Source organism: Tupaia chinensis, unplaced genomic scaffold, assembly GCF_000334495.1.
Source record: "Tupaia chinensis unplaced genomic scaffold, TupChi_1.0 Scaffold000082_1, whole genome shotgun sequence".
NCBI lineage: Eukaryota > Metazoa > Chordata > Mammalia > Scandentia > Tupaiidae > Tupaia > Tupaia belangeri.
Window position 1 is genome coordinate 620,215 of NW_006159543.1, and position 18,758 is coordinate 638,972.

At 41.5% G+C, this 18,758-nt stretch overlaps 1 protein-coding gene across 5 annotated transcripts in view; it reads left to right on the plus strand.

Moving 5' to 3' along the window:
- The window catches only part of LOC102483018 (NACHT, LRR and PYD domains-containing protein 3), a 57,500-nt gene that overhangs the window by 13,904 nt on the left and 24,838 nt on the right, over positions 1-18,758 (plus strand). For all 5 annotated transcript variants that reach the window (XM_014585701.2, XM_006142824.3, XM_014585699.2 and 2 more), the window contains 4 exons: positions 2,403-2,490; positions 4,334-4,378; positions 7,973-9,632; positions 11,544-11,633. In XM_014585701.2, coding sequence (XP_014441187.1) covers positions 2,421-2,490; positions 4,334-4,378; positions 7,973-9,632; positions 11,544-11,633 — 1,865 coding nt within the window. In that variant the 5' untranslated portion in view covers positions 2,403-2,420. The remainder of the gene's footprint in view (positions 1-2,402; positions 2,491-4,333; positions 4,379-7,972; positions 9,633-11,543; positions 11,634-18,758) is intronic.

Genomic DNA, 18,758 nt, shown 5'->3' on the forward strand with positions numbered 1-18,758 from the left:
ATTGCCAACTTTCCAAGTAAGTAGTGCCCTGTTCCACATTGATAGATCTCTAAATTTTAAATCTTCCCCGAAAGATTGAAATAACCTACTGGGGTGTGATGAATCTTTTAAAATCTACTGTAGGATTTGAATGACTAATTTTTTGTAGCATTTTTGTATGTGTGTTCATAAGTAAGATTGCCTATACCATAGATCCTCAATTTGAGCCTCAATACCCTTATTTCTCTCGTGGCTCTTCTTGTAACAGTGACAGAATCACAAGAGAGGACATGTCCAAAGCAAGTCTCACAGCTGAACTCAAAGACATTTGAAAATACCCAGAGGTGCTTTTGGTTGTCACAGTTCATTGGTGTGTGTGTGGGAAGTCCCACTAGTGTTTAGAAGATGGGGACTAAGGAGGCTAAAGGACAAATTGTCCCACTCAAAATACCATTATTGTCACACAGTCGGTAAGTGGTAGACTTAGGGCTTAGACACATTTGTTTGATTCTAAAGTTGATGAGCTTCACCAGTACATTACATCAGCAAACCAATACACTTCTATCAAAAATAACCAAATCTTAGAATAGTGGCTCTCTTCTCTGGCTGCATATTAGAATCACTTGGAGAATTTGTTTTTTAAATGATGCCAGTCTTCATCAGCAAAAATTCAGATTTAATTTATCAGGAATGCAGACTAGGCATTTGATTTTTTTTTTTTTTGAGAGAGATATTTTTGCTATAGTGCGTGTGCATTCGCCAAAGAGATAGAGAAAAACAGAAAGCAAGAAATCAACCCCCAAGGGAATGGCTATGCCACAATCCCTTCCTCCAATCTCCTCTCTGGATTTTGGGCATACACAGACATGTGTCTGGCTGTGGTTAGGCTGCCGGGTCCAGGACTCTACCATGGTCTACTATATGGGACCCAGTGATGTAAGCCATCCTTTGGTCCCAGTCATCAGATTTTTTAAAAGCTTGTATTCATTATCCAATTGATTCAGTAAATATTTAATGAATATCTATTCTGTACCAAATATTTTGGCATTTATGTGCTAGCAAGTTGTATCAGGTAGCCATTGCCACAATGAAACAACAGTAAAAACAACATTTCCATGGCACTGAAAAAATTAAGCACTTATTCTCACAGATCTGGAGGTAAGCTGGTACTCAGCTGACCTGGACAGCTTTGTTGGGCAACTTGTTCCCACTGGTGGCTCTAGTTTCTTCCTGCAGGACTGTGAGTAAACTGGGATGGCTTTGCTTCATGTATTCTCACTCTCCTTGGGCCAGTGAACTAGCTGGGACTTATTTCTCTTGTGGCTCTTCTTGTAACAGTGACAGAATCACAAGAGAGGACACGTCCAAAGCAAGTCTCACAGCTGAGCTCAAAGACAAGAGGTAAAAAAATGAGCTCCACTTTTTTTGTGTGGAATTGATTGCAAAATTTTCATGACAAAGGCTGAGGATCAGGGCCAATAATTCGATTTAGGTGAGCAGTTATGAAAAAGAACAATAAGCATAGCATATAAGTAAATTAACAAATATGTTAGAAAGTGATAAGGGGACCAGCAGGTGGTGTGGTGGTTAAGGGCACTAGACTCCCACATGGCCGACTGTGGTTTGAGTCCTGGTCCTGGCAGCTTGCTTTCTTTACTCTCCCTTCCCTTGCTGTTTTGCTCTCTCACTCTCTGGTCAGATTAAAATAAATAAATAAAGTTATACAAAATAATTCTTTTTAAAAAGAAGCCAATAAGTAATATCTTGAAGAAGGAAAAAAAATTCTGAAGGGTGGTATGAAGGTGATTCTAATCTATGGTTAAGACTGCATGCATTGATCTTATAGTGTTAAACTTGGAAAGTGATCTAGTTTAACATTCTCTCAGCCATTTTGAAAATGTAATAATAAAAGAAACCCAAAAAGAAGATGAATTAATCAAGATCCATACATAAAAATGAATACGGTTTTAGGTCTCTTGACTCTCTAGATTATTTCTCTTATACCACATTATTCCAATCTATAGTCTTAGAATTCTCCCTTTACTGATAGCACCAAAAATACGTTGTAGAAAAACATAGTCATTCTTACTTATCTTGACTCCAGAGATAGAACTCCCTAAATTCTGTGCTTCTTTAATAATGGAATTCAGAGCCCAGTTTGACATACCCCATATTTATACCCTTTAAAATGTTATAGACATTCTATACTCCTTTAACTTTTTTTCTCTTCAAGTTGAAGAGTGTTAGTTTTGTTCTGTTTTTATGTGATCCCTCCATTCGCACCTCTGCTATCTTATTGGTTATTGGGCTTTCTCTCTTTCCCACTTCTGTAATATTTTGAATCCATGCAAACTGAGAGAATTACTTTTTTATTCTGAGCAGCCACTAGGCCTTGCAGTCATCATTTCTCTTTTGGATTATAGCCTTCTTGACTTGTCAGGATGAACAGTCAGAAAAAAAGAAAAGATATGGAACCTGCTTGTACCTGGAGTTTATTGTCTGAAGAAAAAGGTGAGTAACTGAAGTAAAAGATGGTATATTCTAGGTTAGCCTGTTCATTCTCTTTCTCCCTCTTCTTCTCCTCATAACCTTTGGTATTTTTATGAATCTTTAAAATTGTGTTGGGTGTGTATATGTGTGTGTATATATGAAGATATTACATGGATACTAAATTTACCCATATATAATCTTTTGAAACTGTCTCCACATTTTTTTGTGTTGCCCAAAGTGAGGATAAGACAGAAAAATGAGAAGAGACAACTGTAGTTTCTGTTGTTTTCTTTAAACCCCGAACTATGTATAATCTTAACAGTCTCTAAGTCTTTTCCCTTTGCTCTAGCCACAGCTTTTCATAGGAGACAGTAGAAAAGAGCAAAGGGTGAAGATTGCTGGAATCCTTCCCCTTGTAGCTGATTCCTAAATTCCAAGAAATATTTAGTTGTGAGGAATAGAAAGAAAATAGTTATCCTCAACAGACAGCTCACTTGCTTGCCCATTTCAGTGACATTCTAATGTCTGCCTTTCCAAACCCTGCTTCCTCCCATCCGTCACCAGCCATTTAGTCGCACATTTCGCCCTATTATTAGTCTCACTCTTGCTTATAGAGGTTGTAAAGGTGTGAAAATTATAAAAAACTAGGAATGTGGAGTTTGTGTGTTGTGTGTTTTTATTTATATACTTACATGTGCAAGTGTTTAGATTCAGTGTGTGCATATGTATATGCATTTGGATGTAAGTTATTATTTCTGTCTGTTGAACTAGTATTCAACAATACCTTATTCTTTTCTACAAAGAGTTTACTAAAAAAATTGAATTAACATGTGAGTTTATTTTGGTGCAAAAATTTTGAAATCCATGCATTTTTTTTTGGGGGGGGGAAGAGGTTTTTGCTATAGGGCATGTGCACTCGCCAGAAAGACAGAGAGAGACAGAAAGATAGAAAGCGAGAAATCACACCCCCAGGGGGGATGGCCACGCCACAATCCCTTCTCCTCCATTCTCCTCTCGGGATCTTGGGCATGCACGCACACACGCCTGGCGTGAGTTTAAGCCGCCGGGTCTGGGACTCGAACTGCTGTCGACTATGTGGGAGTTCAGCGACATAGCCATTATGCTAACTGCTGGTCCCCATGCATATTTGTTTCATAATGTGCATTGTCTGTGAACTTTTTGAAGGCCCTTCATATTAACAAGTTAGCATTAACAGAAGCCTCAATAGTAGCAATAGGCTAGTGTTAGATGGAAAGAAAAATACCAGAAAGCAGTTTCTTAAAATAATGTATGCCCCTTTAAGTTTATGTTCAAAAATTTCCTTATTGACTATATAAACTTAAATGTTCACCCCCTAAATATATGTAGAAGAAGTTCTTATGTTTTACTCTGTTAGACATTAGCTATAAAATACTTTTATGGGTAAGTTAGAAAAGATGTGGGGACCAGCAGTTGGTGTAATGGCTATGTCTCTGGACTGCCATGTAGTCGACCCCAGTTCGAATATCGAACCTGGTGGCTTAAACTCACGCTGGGTGTGTGTGAGTGCGTGCCCAAGATCCAGAGAGGAGAATGGAGGAGAAGGGATCGTGGATTGACCATCCCCTCGGGGAGGGGGTGATTTCTCGCTTTCTGTCTCTCTGTCTCTCTCTGTCTTTCTGGTAAGCGCACATGCCCTATAGCAAAAACCTCTGCAAAAAAGAAAAAATAGAAAAGATATAATACAACTAACATTCTGTTTTGTGTTTTTGTTGGAGAACAACATGAATGGCTGTAGAACTGTGGCTGAATTTCTGTGTATTTCATGTTTTGGTATGAAGTTATATTTGTACTGCTCCTAACCCCAGCTCTTTGCTTCCCACAGCTACTTCAAGTTCTCTGGCTTCATTTTCTTGGAGGGAGCTTACAGGTAGAAGTTTTTCTGGTTTGCCTTCTTTTTCTGTTCTTAGAATACTGTTTCCCATGCACCCAGAAGCGCATTCCCACTCATATCTCAAACTCCTCCTTGTTTTAAAAAAACATTGATGTTTTTTCCTTTGTTAGTACATATGAAGCCCCAGATGGCCATAACAAATAGGACTTCTGTATCATATGAGATATATTTGAATAGGTATTTGAATACAAGGGGTCTTCAAAATGTTCATGGATAATTCATATTATGAAAAAACTGTGCATGGATTTCAAAATGTTTTTGCACCAAAATAAACTTGTACTTATTCTATTTTTTCCTCCATCTTTTTGAAGTCCCCTCATACTGGGAGTGCTACTGATGGTGGTGGTCAGCAGCCAGGTAAAGTGATTTAAATTATGAGAAAAGACCAGTCCTCTTCTCACATTATCTAGATCAGGGTCAACAAACTGTAGCTAGTGAGCCAAATCCAGCCAGTTGCCTGTTTTTGTAAATAAAGTTTTACCAGAGCACAGCTATTCCTTTATGTATTGTCTCTGGCTGCTTTCATGCCAAAGTTGGCAGAGTTGAGTAACTGCAACAAAAACTGAAAAACTTATGAAATTTTACAGAAATGTTTGCCAGCTCTATCTAAATAAGCATTCCCCAAATCTAGTTCTACGGAACACTGTCTTCTAAGAGTTAATGATTTTGCTCTTAGAAAAGGGTTCTGTCACCCTCTAAGGCCAGAAAATGTTGGATTAAGCAAAGTTAAACAATTTTTTTTCTTTTTGGTAGGGGAGTTAAACCCCTTTCTTATGTTAATATAAGTGCCTTTCATATGCTAATATGATTCTAAGAGGACTGAGAGTGCATTCCTCTCTGATTTGACCATAGAACAAACACCTTTTTCTCAGCTCTATTAAAATCTTGCAGAATAATGTCCTAAGGAACACCAGTTTGGGCAATGCTGGCTTAGATGTTTACTTAATAGAAGTTTGTATTTGATGACTGACTCCTTTGGGTTATTTTTTCTAGCTATAGAAGATGAAAAGTTACCGAATATAGTATTTAAGCACATCAGACAAACCTGAATCTCAATTTAGTCTCTGCCACTTACTAGCACTGGACAAGTTACCTAATATTATAAGCAGGACTGGCTACATGATTTTCAGAGTGTAGTGTAAAATGAAAACCCAGGACCACTCATTCAAATATTAAGAATTTCAACACAGCAACAGCAGAGCACTAAACTAAGCATGGGTCTTTCTGAGCTTGGAGACCTGTGTAACTACATAGATTCCACACTCATGAAGCTGGCCCTGGTTCTAAGTTTCAATTTCTTCAACTCTCAAGTGTCATAATACTTACTTCATGGATGAACTACTCTTAAGAATTAAGTCAGAAATATGTGTAAAGGGCCTAGTTTAGTATCTGGCAAGAATGGGCAATAATATATGACTTTTTAACTTCCAAAGCATTTATACTGGTATTTAATAAATATTTATTATCTACTATGTGTTAGGCACCATGTGTCGGGTGCTATGTGTTGAGTGCTCATATTCTGTGATGGAAAAGACAGATAAGGTCCCTGTCTTCATGTAGATTATTTAGTGGGAAAGATAAACAATGAAAAAATAAACAAAAGACAGTTATAAATTGTGGTAAGTGGTCTAAAGAAAAAATAGGGTGCTAGAAGGGGAATAGTAGAGAGGATCTGCTTTAAATTGGGTGGACAAGCAAATGTTATTCTAGTGTCAACAGAAATAACCAACTCTGTAGAATAATAATTAGTGCGGTTTATTTCTAAGCATGAGTGTGAGTAGTCAACCCAGAGAGAAGCAAGTGTGTCTTTCTCGGGTTCTCAGATAAGGGAGTTCCTTTTATTTGGTTTTGAGAATGAGAGGAAGTTTGGAATTAGGTGAAAAGGGTTTTTCCATCAGTCTGGTGTGAAAAGGTAGGATATCTGGAATCGGAGGCTTATAAGTTATAGGTGGGTTTTACAATTTTTAGGTTGGTAATTAGAAAGGAAGGTCTATGTCTGGGAAGAGATCAGCAAAAGAATATACTTTAAAAGAGATAAGGAGGCTTAGTATACACCAAAAAGATACTATGCCAAGGGACCAGCAGTTAGCCTAACTTCGTTACTAGACTCCCATGTAGTCAACCATGGTTGAAGTCCCACACCTGGTGGCTTAAATTCATGCCAGGCACGTGTGCATGCGTGCCCAAGATCCCAAGAGGAGAATGGAGGAGAAGGGATTACAGCTTGGCCATCCCCTCTGGGGGTGGTGGTGGTGGTGATTTCTCGCTTTCTGTCTCTCTCTGTCTTTTTGGTGAGCTCACACGCCCTATAGCAAAAGCTTCTCCAAAAAAAAAAAAGATACTATGCCAAGGACAGGATAATTGGCAAAAATGATCTGTTAATGTTTATCAGTCAATTCCCCCACCCTCAAGCCCTCTGTAAAGGATTTTGGAAATAGGAAAAAAACAGCCGGACTTTTTTTTTTTTTTTGAGAGATTTTCACTGTAGGGCACGTGCGCTCGCCAGACAGACAGAGAGAGATATAGAGACAGAAAGCGAGAAATCACCCCCCAGGGGGGATGGTCACGCCGCAATCCCTTCTCCTCCATTCTCCTCTCGGGATCTTGGGCACGCACGCACACGCGCCCGGCGTGAGTTTTAAGCCACCGGGTCCCACGAACCGCGGTCGACTACGTGGGAATCCAGCGACATAGCCATTACGCTAACTGCTGGTTCCCAAAACATTCGGACTTTTGTCCTCATTAGGAAGTAATATATAAGTTGAGATAGAGATGGGAAGGAACTCTTCATGGTGGAACAGGAGAGAAAATAGCTAGTGCTAAGGTCCTGTAATTAAAAAGATCATGATGTTTTCGGTAAACTAAACCAGTGTGGCTTTAGCATAGGGAGTGAGAAGGAGAATTATATAAATGAGGCAGGGGAGGAAGAAAGGTGGGGCCCAGATCATGGAACACCTTGCAGAATGAGGTAAGGATTTTGGATTTTATATCAAGTTTGATGAAAATCTCGAACTGTTTTGAGCAAGGCAATGATATTATCTAACTGATATTCGTAGATCACTTTGGCTGCTTTGTGAAGAGGTTCCAGTATATGGGCTAGAGTAGATAAATATTGGGTTGTTTAGAAAGTCACGACACATTTTTGCATAGAAAAATAAGTCATGACCTTTTCAGCATTCCAGGAAAAAAACTTGATAGTGCCTTGATCTTGAATGATATTTGAGGACATAGTGGTAAATAAATGGATTTGAGGCTTGTTTTGGACATATAAATGATAGATCTTACTAAGTGATTGAATGTAGAGGATTACAGGGAAAAAAAAATACAGAATGTCTCCTAATGTTTTTCTGAGCAACAAGATGGCACCATTTAATTAAGATGCCCAGGGAAGGTTGTTTGGAGGATGGTAGGGTGGGTGGTGGTGTAGAAATCAGGAACTTGAGTTTAGACATGTAAAGTTTGAGGAGCCTTTGAGACATCCAAGTAGAGACGATAGTGATGGTGATATTAGAGTTGTTTGTTTGTTGTCTACGATTCTGTGGTTACTAACTCTTGGTGTCACCTCATTAGATTACCGAGAAGTATTCAGAAAATATTTGAAAGAAAAATACCTAAAAATAGGAGTTGATAAATGTTATCACCATGGCAAGCATATAGAGTCACGACTGCTTATTGTAAAAGAACATGGTATATCAGAAAAGACACCGTGTGGAATTCCTCAGCAAGATCATTTTATTGAGATGGAACATGTATTTGATCCTGATGAAGAGGGCTCTAGCTCATCCCAAACCGTGGTGCTTCAGGGATGTGCTGGAATTGGGAAAACAGCTGTGGTGCACAAGTTCATGTTTGACTGGGCAGCAGGAAGGGTTACTCCAGGCAGATTTGACTATCTCATCTACATCAACTGCAGAGAAATAAGTCATGTGGCTCTCCTTAGTGCTGCTGACCTGATCACTAACACTTTTCAAGATATAAATGGACCAATCCTGGATATTATTCTTGTATACCCAGAGAAGCTTCTGTTCATTCTTGATGGATTTCCTGAGCTTCAGTACCCTGTGGGTGATCAAGAAGAGGATCTTATTGCTAACCCTCAGGAAAGGAAGCCAGTAGAGACCCTCTTGTGCAGTTTTGTGAGGAAAAAACTGTTCCCTGAATCCTCCCTGCTGATAACTGCCCGGCCTACAGCCATGAAGAAGCTCCACTCTCTGTTAAAACAACCTATCAAGGCAGAGATCTTATGGTTTACAGATGCTGAAAAGAGAGCCTATTTCTTGAGTCAGTTTTCAGCTGCCAATGCAGCAATGAAACTCTTTTATGGCCTGCGAGAAAATGAAGGCCTTGACATTATGTCTTCTCTTCCCATCATCTCCTGGATGATATGCAGTGTCCAGCAGTCACAGGGAGATTGTGACAAGACTCTTTTGAGGTCACTTCAGACCATGACTGATGTGTATCTGTTTTACTTCTCCAAGTGCCTCAAAACCCTTACAGGTATCTCAGTGTGGAAGGGACAGAGTTGTCTGTGGGGCCTTTGCTCTTTGGCTGCAGAGGGACTTCAGAACCATCAAGTTCTTTTTGCAGTCAGTGACCTCAGGAGACATGGGATAGGAGTGTATGATACCAACTGCACTTTCCTCAATCACTTTTTGAAAAAAGCTGAAGGAGGTGTCAACGTCTACACTTTCCTTCACTACAGTTTCCAGGAGTTCTTGACAGCTGTGTTCTATGCCCTGAAGAATGACAACAGCTGGATGTTTTTTGATCATTTGGGGAAAACATGGCAAGAAATATTCCAACAGTATGGAAAAGGTTTTTCCTCACTAATGATACAATTCTTATTTGGCCTCTTACATAAAGGAAAAGGGAAGACTGTGGAAACAACTTTTGGAAGAAAAGTCTCTCCAGGACTTCGAGAGGAGTTACTGAAATGGACTGAGAAAGAGATAAAAGATAAGTCTTCGAGGTTACAGATTGAGCCAGTGGACTTGTTTCACTGTTTGTATGAGATTCAGGAAGAAGAATATGCAAAAAGGATAATTGATGATTTACAGTCGATTATATTGCTTCAACCTACCTATACAAAAATGGACATTCTAGCCATGTCATTCTGTGTTAAAAGCAGTCACAATCACCTGTCAGTATCTCTGAAGTGTCAGCACCTACTTGGATTTGAGGAGGAACAGCGAGCCTCAGCATTCATGCCACCAGCCTTGATGCTTAATCAGTGAGTATATTCATGTCTTTCCTCCAGTTTTTGGCCTTCACAAATGATATTCCTACTTGTTTATTTCATGTATTCAGGCACATGATCATTTCTATCATTGCTAATAAAGTGAATCATCTCAGTCTTCCATATTTTATGTTAATAATACAATAAGGATTTATTGAATATCTTCCATGTATTGAACACTGGCCTATGTAGACACTGAGGGAAAGCTAACAGTTTTGAGCAGTAACTATGGACCAGACACTGCACTAGCAACCTTAACTCTGTGTATATCAATCAGTCTTCATTGTCATGCTGTAGCTGTGCCTTATAAAGTGTAAAGTCATCAAGATTATCATTGAGGACTTTGCTACTGATATGTATGGGACCATTCTGGTAAAGGTTGTAAACTTAACATTAGATTGGTTGTCACCCTCCAGTACATGTTTTTTTTTTTTTTTTTCACTGTGACATCAAAGATCTCCGGATTAGTAAGGGCCAGAGCTATGCGCCTATGTATCTTGCTGTAAAGCCTGAACTCTCCATCAAAACCTGCAACTTCACAGAGAATCAAACGCTGAAGTTCAGGGGCCAGGTGGTGGTGGAGTAGTAGTGCAACTGGACCCTGATGGGAAAGGTCCTAGATTTGCATCCTGTTGGGACCTCCCTGAGCATGGAAGGTGCACGGATGTGCCCCTGATCTCTGCCACCTCTGACTGGAGGTGGATCAAGGTGTAAGGACCCTCCTGGGGATACCTGTCTTTCTGTCTTTGCCTCTCTCATGGAAATAAAAAAAAAGGTTTTTTATTTTTTTAAAGCTGAAATTTCAAGATGCTTAGGTAAGCCACTTTTATAATATGGACTCTATACACTATAACATAAAGTTCTATTGATTTATTTATTGACTGCAGAAAAGAAGACTTAATGTCTATGTTATTTATAAAATGCCAAAAATCCATTTTCAGTATTAATAACTCTCCCTTAATTGTGAGGAGACCTGAGGAATAGGGGAACTTGAGGAGAGGAGAGTGAGCAGAAGGCTCTACTTGAGTTATCCCAAGTCTTTCCTCTTAAATTTGCACTTCCCCATTGAGCAGCAGCATGGAAGTGGAAACCCCCATGGAGTTTGTGTGCTTGAGGGAAGTGGGGGAGGGGGGCAGCAAGAGTTTGTGTTTGGAACTAGAGGGGGTAAGGGGTAGAAGAGGTTAGTGAACTCTTTTCAAAGGACCTTGGCCACCAGGTCTTGATGAATTAATGACAGCTTCAATCCAGCTATATTTATAAAGTAAAATAATAGGTTGATACATTTGAGAGATTTAAAAGACTGATGAAACAAAAAGACTTCTGATTCATGCTGGGTTTCCATAGTTTAGCTTTAGATGAAGTACTCACCCCTAACCCTCACTGCCTTTGTAGAACTTAAACTCTTAACAGAAATTTAATCCAAAATACTCCTTTCTCAGGCATGTTGGCTAAGGGAGAGTTTACTCTTGAATTTTCCTGGTTTTCAATTATTGTCATCAATTCTTCTATTAGTGTTGACAACCAGCAATCAGTTATATCATAAAGGTAGCTTGGGCAAGTCACTTGACTTCTCAGAGCACCTGCGAAACAGTGATTCAAATACCTCTCACTGGGTTAAGGACTAGATATTTTGTGTATGTAAAGTACTTACCCTGGGACTTGGCACATAGTAACATGGCTTTAGAGTCAGACCTGAGTAATGACCTCAGCTCTGTACCTGCCTACATGACCTTGAGCAAATTACTTAACATTCTATGCCTGAACTTCCATTTCTGCAAAATGGAGTAATACCCGCTAAAGTTTTTGGAAGGAGTAAGTTAGTAATGACACAGTAATAGAAGCCAAAAATAAGCCTTTTATTCAAAGTTTTGTCTTAAAGTGTTTTTATTTTCTTGTCGCTTTTAGGTCCTTCCAGCTGCGCAATTTACCAATGTCACGGCTGCACTTCCTCTGCCAAGCACTGCGTAATCCATACTGTAAAATCAAGGACCTGAAGTAAGTTGAACTTTGCTTTAAACTTGTAGGTATCTGTAGGTGACTGGGCTGCTAGAAACTGCACTTCCAGCTGGTATCTGAAAGAAAGGTAAAACTAGTGCTCAGCTTGTTCAAACTGAAACAGCAAATGAAATGATATGCTACTAATCTAGAAGGGGAAAGAAGTCAGACACAGATCTCTGCTTACCCTTCCTTTTTCCCCTCTTTGTATATGCTGTTTCTGTTGGTATGAGTGGGTGGTAAGTTGTAACATTTGGGTGATTTCTGTCTGGTATCTCTCCTGCATCTACCTCCACCTTTCCTTTATCTGCCAGTCTCCCTCTGTCCTCTCTTTCAATTTTCTTTCAGGTAGGTCCTATCATGTCGCTTGATGATCCACTTCTTTCTCCATTCCTGCCTGGCCTTGCCCAGGTATTCTCCAGAAGTTTCAAAGCAGTCCCTCCCCTGCCCTGCCCTGCCTTGTGTCTTCACTCACTCTCAGGTGCTTCAGACAACATGAACAGACAAATCAGAGTTTCCTTGGTTTCCTACCCCTTTGCCACATATTGATAGATCAGTCTTTTTTCCTCCTCTCCAGTCCCAAAGGAAGAGATGGTTTTGCCAAACCCACCCAAACCAGTAAATTCACTTCCTTTAATTTTTGTGTTTGGGTGAACATTGAAATATTTTACTTTCGCAACACAGAAGTTTAAGAAGAAATCAAGGTCCTCCATCCATCTGTCCCATACTCCACCCTACTCTATATCACCATACCTCACTACCTCCCATCCTAGCCCTGAGCCCACCCTCCCTAAGTAATTTGCCTTGTTTGCTGAATGTCTTTCTAGACCTTTTGCTATGCTTATTCAAACATAAGTCCATAACATATGGTAAACATAAATCTATAAAATGTATAACATGCATGGAACAGACTTACTGTATGTACTTTGGGGGGTATGTATTTTATTTGATTTTATTTAATTGACCTTATCGTGTGAATTTGTTTTTTTTATTTAACAATACAGTGACTATGCCTCTAGTACAACAAGCAGGATCTCATTCTTTCACATATTTCTTGCATTTTTAAGGTTTTTCTTTTTCGTTTTTGTATCTATCTTTCTCTTTCCCCACTGCTCAAGTTTCTTCCATATCAAAATAACTCTTTCTCAACTGTATATCCCTTCATAGCCAAGAGTCCTTGAAGAACCTCTTCTCACTGGCTCTAATTCCTTGTATCCCACTCACTCCCCAGTCATGCAGTTTGGCTTGTGCCTTCATCACTCCCTGGATCTGCTCCAGGATCCACTGTAAATGTCAAACCCAATGACAGTCTTCAGCTCCTATCTTACGGGGCCCCTCATCCTACATGACCATTACCTCTTCTGATTCTTCCCCTGTTCTGACTGCTCATTGCCTTCATGGTTTCCAAATGGGGACCGTTTTGCTCTCTAGTGGACATGTGACAATATTGTGAGACATTTTTGGTTGTCATAACTAGAGATATAGGGAGTGGGTGCTGCAGGCATCCTAGTAGGTAGAGGCCAGGGATTCTGCTAAACATCCTACAAAAAACAATTACTCAACTTGAAATGTCAAGAGTACTGAAGCTTGCAAACTCTGTTCTGGAAGAATAGGACAGAAAGTTGATGGAAAATGGAAATTTTTTTCAAAAAAAAAAAAAAACCTGTGCAGTTTTTCCATAATGTGTATTTTCCATGAACTTTTGAAAGATCCCCCGCCTTCATAAACAAGCCTAAAGACACATGTGAATAATGCAGGCAAGCGAGCTGACCCCAATCCCAATAACTACACCCTTCCCAATAAAAGACAGCCCAAAGTCATATCCAGTACCTGCAGAGATATACCAGGGCCATGACAACTTCTCAGTTTCTGGGTTCCCAGACCCTGTCAAGGGCTCCTCCAGTTGTGTCCAGGTATAATTCCTCCCTACCTTTCTACCTATGGGCTATGCCGATTGTGTAGCCCCCATCAACACAGCATATTTTCATTGGGAGGGTGAAGCAGACCATCCTCCAACCCACCCTTATTCCTACCCACTCTCATCTTTCTCTACTTCTCCCTCTTTCTCTAGAAGTTGATTTCCCATTGAGATGTGTTTCTGTTCTATATATTTCACGTTTCTGAATTCATTGAGAGTGTTGTGGTAAGATTCCTTTCTCTCATTTATCTTGGTGGTGGGTTAGGGGAAAGAATCTCTCAAGACAGTACCATGCTTTGACCCATGGTCTAGACCAGATAACCTTCTGGACACTATCCATCACTATTGGCAGACTCTCTGGCAGTGGCGTGAGTTCTCTGTTCTTCATTCCTGGGGACTCTTGGGTTGCAGGAATCCCCATTTTTTGCCACACTCCAGTGCAACTCCCTAACCAGTTCCAACATTTTGATGGTCTGTTGTTTGAAATTATTCTCCTGGTACCAATTTCTGACTTAAAATAATCTGTTGCCCAGACCAGAAACCCATTCAAGTTAGCCTAGAGAAAAGGGGATGTGTGTAAAGTGGATTTTCACTTGTCCACGATTGCAGGAATTTAAAAGTGGTGAAGAACTATTTTATCCATCTCTCTGGAGTTACAGGATCGACACTTCTCTGTACCTATATGCTCCTGAGATTTTCATGCTTGTGTCCTCCAAGATACTTGCCTCTGTTAAGGACTTAGTCTGCTCCTCCATAGATAGGGCCTGGCCTCAACTCCAGTATCACACTGCTTCATTGTCCCATAAGCATCCTGACTGTGGAATTTCCTCTCTGTTCACATTCTCTAGTGGAAGAATCTGATTGGCTAAGGAAGGGTCAAATGTTCATTCCTTCTCCAGTTAGGGCCTAGGTAGGGTAAGAGTGGGGTGTTACACACGTGGCTGCCCAGGATCACCCGATACTAGGGTGAAGAGAGAGACACACACACAAACAGAAGCTGCAGCAGCCTGGGGTATTGAGTGCTGATGTGCTGGAACACAGAGGGTCATTAAAACATGTCTCTGTCCCTGTGTCTATGTCTCTCTTCCCCAAATTCCCAATATATACCTTCTCTTTCCATTACCCCTTTCACCCCATCCTGCCACCTACCCTGTTTTAGTCTGTTCTGTTGATTAATAGTTGAATACCTGAGTCTGGGTAGTTTATTAGGTTGTTGGAAAAGTCATGATGCATTTTTGCATAGAAAAACAAACTTACATCACGATTTTTCCAGTGACCCAATATAACAAATAGAGATTATTTAACCCACAGTTTGAGTAGTTCAAGGTCAAGAAGCTGCATGTGGTAAGGGTCTTCTAGTTGGTAGGAACTCTCTGCAGAGGCATGAAATGGTGCAGGACATCACATAGTGAAAATGCAGGAGTGTGCATGCCTATCTGTCTCTTATAAAGCTACCAGGAGTCAATCACAGGGGCCCCACGCTGGTGACCTTACGTAATCCTAATTGTCTCCCAAAGGCCACACTTCTTAATGCCATAACTGGATTAAGTTCCCAGCCTCAACACCAGCATTAACAGTTTACCAAATATTTTTTTGAGAAGTTTTCGCTATAGGGCGCATGCACTCGCCAGAAAGACAGAGAGAGACAGAGAAACAGCAAGAAATCACCCCCTGGGGGAGATGGTGATGCCACAATCCCTTCTCCCCCACTCTCCACTTGGGACCTTGGGCATGCACACATGTGCACCCGGTCTGAGTGTAAGCCACCGGGTCTGGGCTGGCACCCTGAGTGGGGAATGGAAGGAGTCGGGGGAAGAAAGGCAGAAGAGGAAGAGGGGAGATGGGCGGGGGAAGGAAGGGAGTGTGGGAAATAAAAGGTGAGGGGAGAGGACCAGTAGATGGCATAATGGTTATGTTGCTGGACTCCCACGTAGTCTACCACAGCTAGTACCTGGTAGCTTAAAACTCTTACCAGGCACATGTACGTGCATACCCAAGATCCCCAGAGGAGAATGGAGGAGACGGCATTGCAGCGTGGCCATCCCCTCCCTCCCTACAGTGATTTCTTGCTTTTTGTCTCTCTGATGAGCACATGTGCCCTATAGCAAAAATCTCTCTCTCAAGAAAAAAAGGTGAGGGAAGGGGGGAGAAGGGTGGAAGTGGGAAGGTTGAAGGACAAGGAAGGTAAGGGGTAGAGAGGATAAAGGGCCTGAGGGTGGAGGTAGAAGTGGGGAAAAGAAGGGTGGAGGAGGGAAAGAATGGGATATGGGGAAGGAGAAGGGCAGCAAGGGCATGAGGGAAGAGAAAAACAAGACAAGGCCAGAGGAGGAGGGTGGGGCAGAAGTCAAAGCTGGTCAGGCCCTGGACATGACCCAGTCTGGGTAATATGATCCAGAGAAGCTTTCACTCTAGCAGGTCCTGCTCTTGGTGCACCTCCTTCAGGAAGGCCTGCACCTGCCATAGCAAAGGCCCCTGCCTTGTGCTCCATCTCCTTCAGGTTGAGCTCCTTCACGTTGGCGGTCAAAACCTGCATGCAGGCAGACCTGTGCATCTTGGCGAAGTCATGCAGCCACTGATCCTTATGCCTGTGGGTGAAGCACATGAGCAGGGCCAGGGTGTCCCAAGTGCAGGCCTCCTTGGCCTCACTGGGCATATCTGTGTCCTCCAGGACAGCCCTACGCTTTTCTTCCACCTTATCGCAGGACAAAGCTTGTGGCTTTTCATCTGCCTGGCCATCTTCTCATTGATAAAGGCAACCACTTTGCCATGCTGGAACCCACCACCACAGGGGTCTCTGGAGTTCATAGGCCATGATGGCAGTTGGTCTTAGCTTCACTGGCCCTTCTGGGATGGATCAAATTGTCCTCTTGCCCTTCCTCTCTAACCCCATCTGTAATGAGTCCAGCCAAGCCAGTCCCACCCTGGGTCACCACCCACATAGCCTTAACTCTCCAGCCAGGGGCTAGAAGTGGTGCAGGCCAACCATGCTCACCTCTAGACCCAAAGAAAGAATGAGATCTTGCTCACTCCACAGGCTACCAGGAAAGAGAGCCTCATGACCAGACCCAGAGGATTTTACTCTGGGGCTGTTCTGACTTCCAAGGACTGCAAGAGTAGGAGAGAGTGTACAAAGAAGGCCTCTCTCCTGTTCGTTGAGGTATGGGAACCTGCCATAGTTTGAAAGACTTTAAAGTGGAGAAGAAATAGGAGTGGTCAGAAAAGACTTAAACCCCACCAAAGTGAAGCACTTGCAATCAAGTCAGAACAGTTCCCTCACCATCACAATGGTTTGTCCCATTTCTAGGGGATCCCCTCCTCCTAAAGATGGCATGTTCTAGAACTAGAAACAGCCTCAGCTCCTCAGAGGCTTCAGGTAGCACCCTGGAGGAAGAAGGTGGAACCAGGGAACAATGCTAATTCATTGGCCCAGGAACGAACACTGGTCACCCTAAATGCTTTTAAGTCCTGGCCATTTTCATGCCAAAACCATGTCTTGAATCTGTCTGCCTCCCACTCACCACCTAATCCTAATCCAGTCTCCCTCATTTCTTCCCTCCTCCACTATAGCCCTCTTATACCTGCCCTACCCTGTCATCAGAGATATATGACCATATCCCTTAAAACCTCCAGTAATTTTCTGAGGCCTACAGTATAAATGAGACAGAGCTCAGGTTTAGTCCTACTTTGCCATATTTATATATGACCTTGTGCTTTAACAATCTGTTTCTACCTATCAGACTTATGATGGACCAAATGACAAAAGTGCATGTAGAGTTGAAGAAGTAATATTTCCTTTGAGATATATATATGCTTTTTAGAGAGAGATTTTTGCTATAGGGTGTGCGTGCTCTCCAGAAAGACAGAGAGACAGCAAGAAATTACCCCCTGGGGGCGATGGCCATGTAACAATCACTTCTCCTCCATTTTCCTCTCAGGATCTTAGGCATATACGCACACGTGCCTGGCATGAGTTTTTAGCCACCGGGTCTGGGACTCAAACCGCAGGCGACTATGTGGGAGTCCGATGACATAACTATTATGCCATCTGCTGGCTCCCTAGAAAAAAGGCTTTTAACATTCAAAAATACATCTTCTGGGATGAGCAGATGGCATAATAGCTACACCGCAGGACTCCTACATAGTCGACCATGGTTCAAGTTGCAGATCCAGTGGCTTAAAACACACTAGGCACGTGTGCACATGTACCCAAAATCCTCAGAAGAGAATAGAAGAGAAGGGATTGCAGCATGGCCATCCCCCCAGGGGGTGATTTTTCCCTTTCTGTCCCCCTGTCTCTCTTTCTCTGTCTCTCCTATAGCAAAATCTCTCTTAAATTTTTTTAAAGTAAAAATACATCTTATTTCGTTTGTTACACAGATCACTATATGTATGCATGCAAAAATTAAAAATCTGGAAAACTGGGCCAACCAAGTGGCATGCTGGATAAGGCAGCTGGATCCCACATGGCCAAATGCACAGCTTGAGTCTCGTGTCCAGTAACTTCAGAAGCACACCTGGTGCATGTCATGTGTGTACACAAAGTGCCCAGAGGAGAATGGAGAAGGGATTGCAGTGTGGCCATTCTCCCAGGGGTGGTTTCTCACTTTTTCTCTCCCTATCTGTATGTGTATATCTCCAGTAAGTGCATGTGCCCTATAGCAAAACTAAAAATTAAAAAAAAAAATAGAAAATTATTTATTTATTTATTTATTTATTTATTTGCTATAGAGCATGTGCACTCTCCAGAAAGAGAGGGACAGAGAGAAAGCGAGAAATCACCCCCACCAGGGGGATGGCCACACCACAATCCTTTCTGTTCCATTCTCCTCTTGGGATCTTGGGCACGTACAAACATGCGCCCAGTGTGAGTTTAAGCCACCGTATCTGGGACTCAAACCACAGTCAACTACATGGGAGTCCAGTGACATAGTCATTATGCCAGCCACTGGTCCCTAGAAAATTATATACCAGCATTTTAACAGTAGTTATTTTGGGGGTGCTAAAAATATAGTACTTAAAAAAAACCCTTTATATTTCTCTGTTGTAAAAATGTTTTGTAATAAGCATGTATAGCGGTGTCTTTTTGTTTTGTTTTGTTTTAATTTAAAAAGTTGGCCCAGCCATAGTAGTGTGCACTGGTAAAATGCTGCTGCTCCATAGGCTGAGGCCATATAGGAGCCCCAGGTATTTTCTTTTTTTTTTTTTTT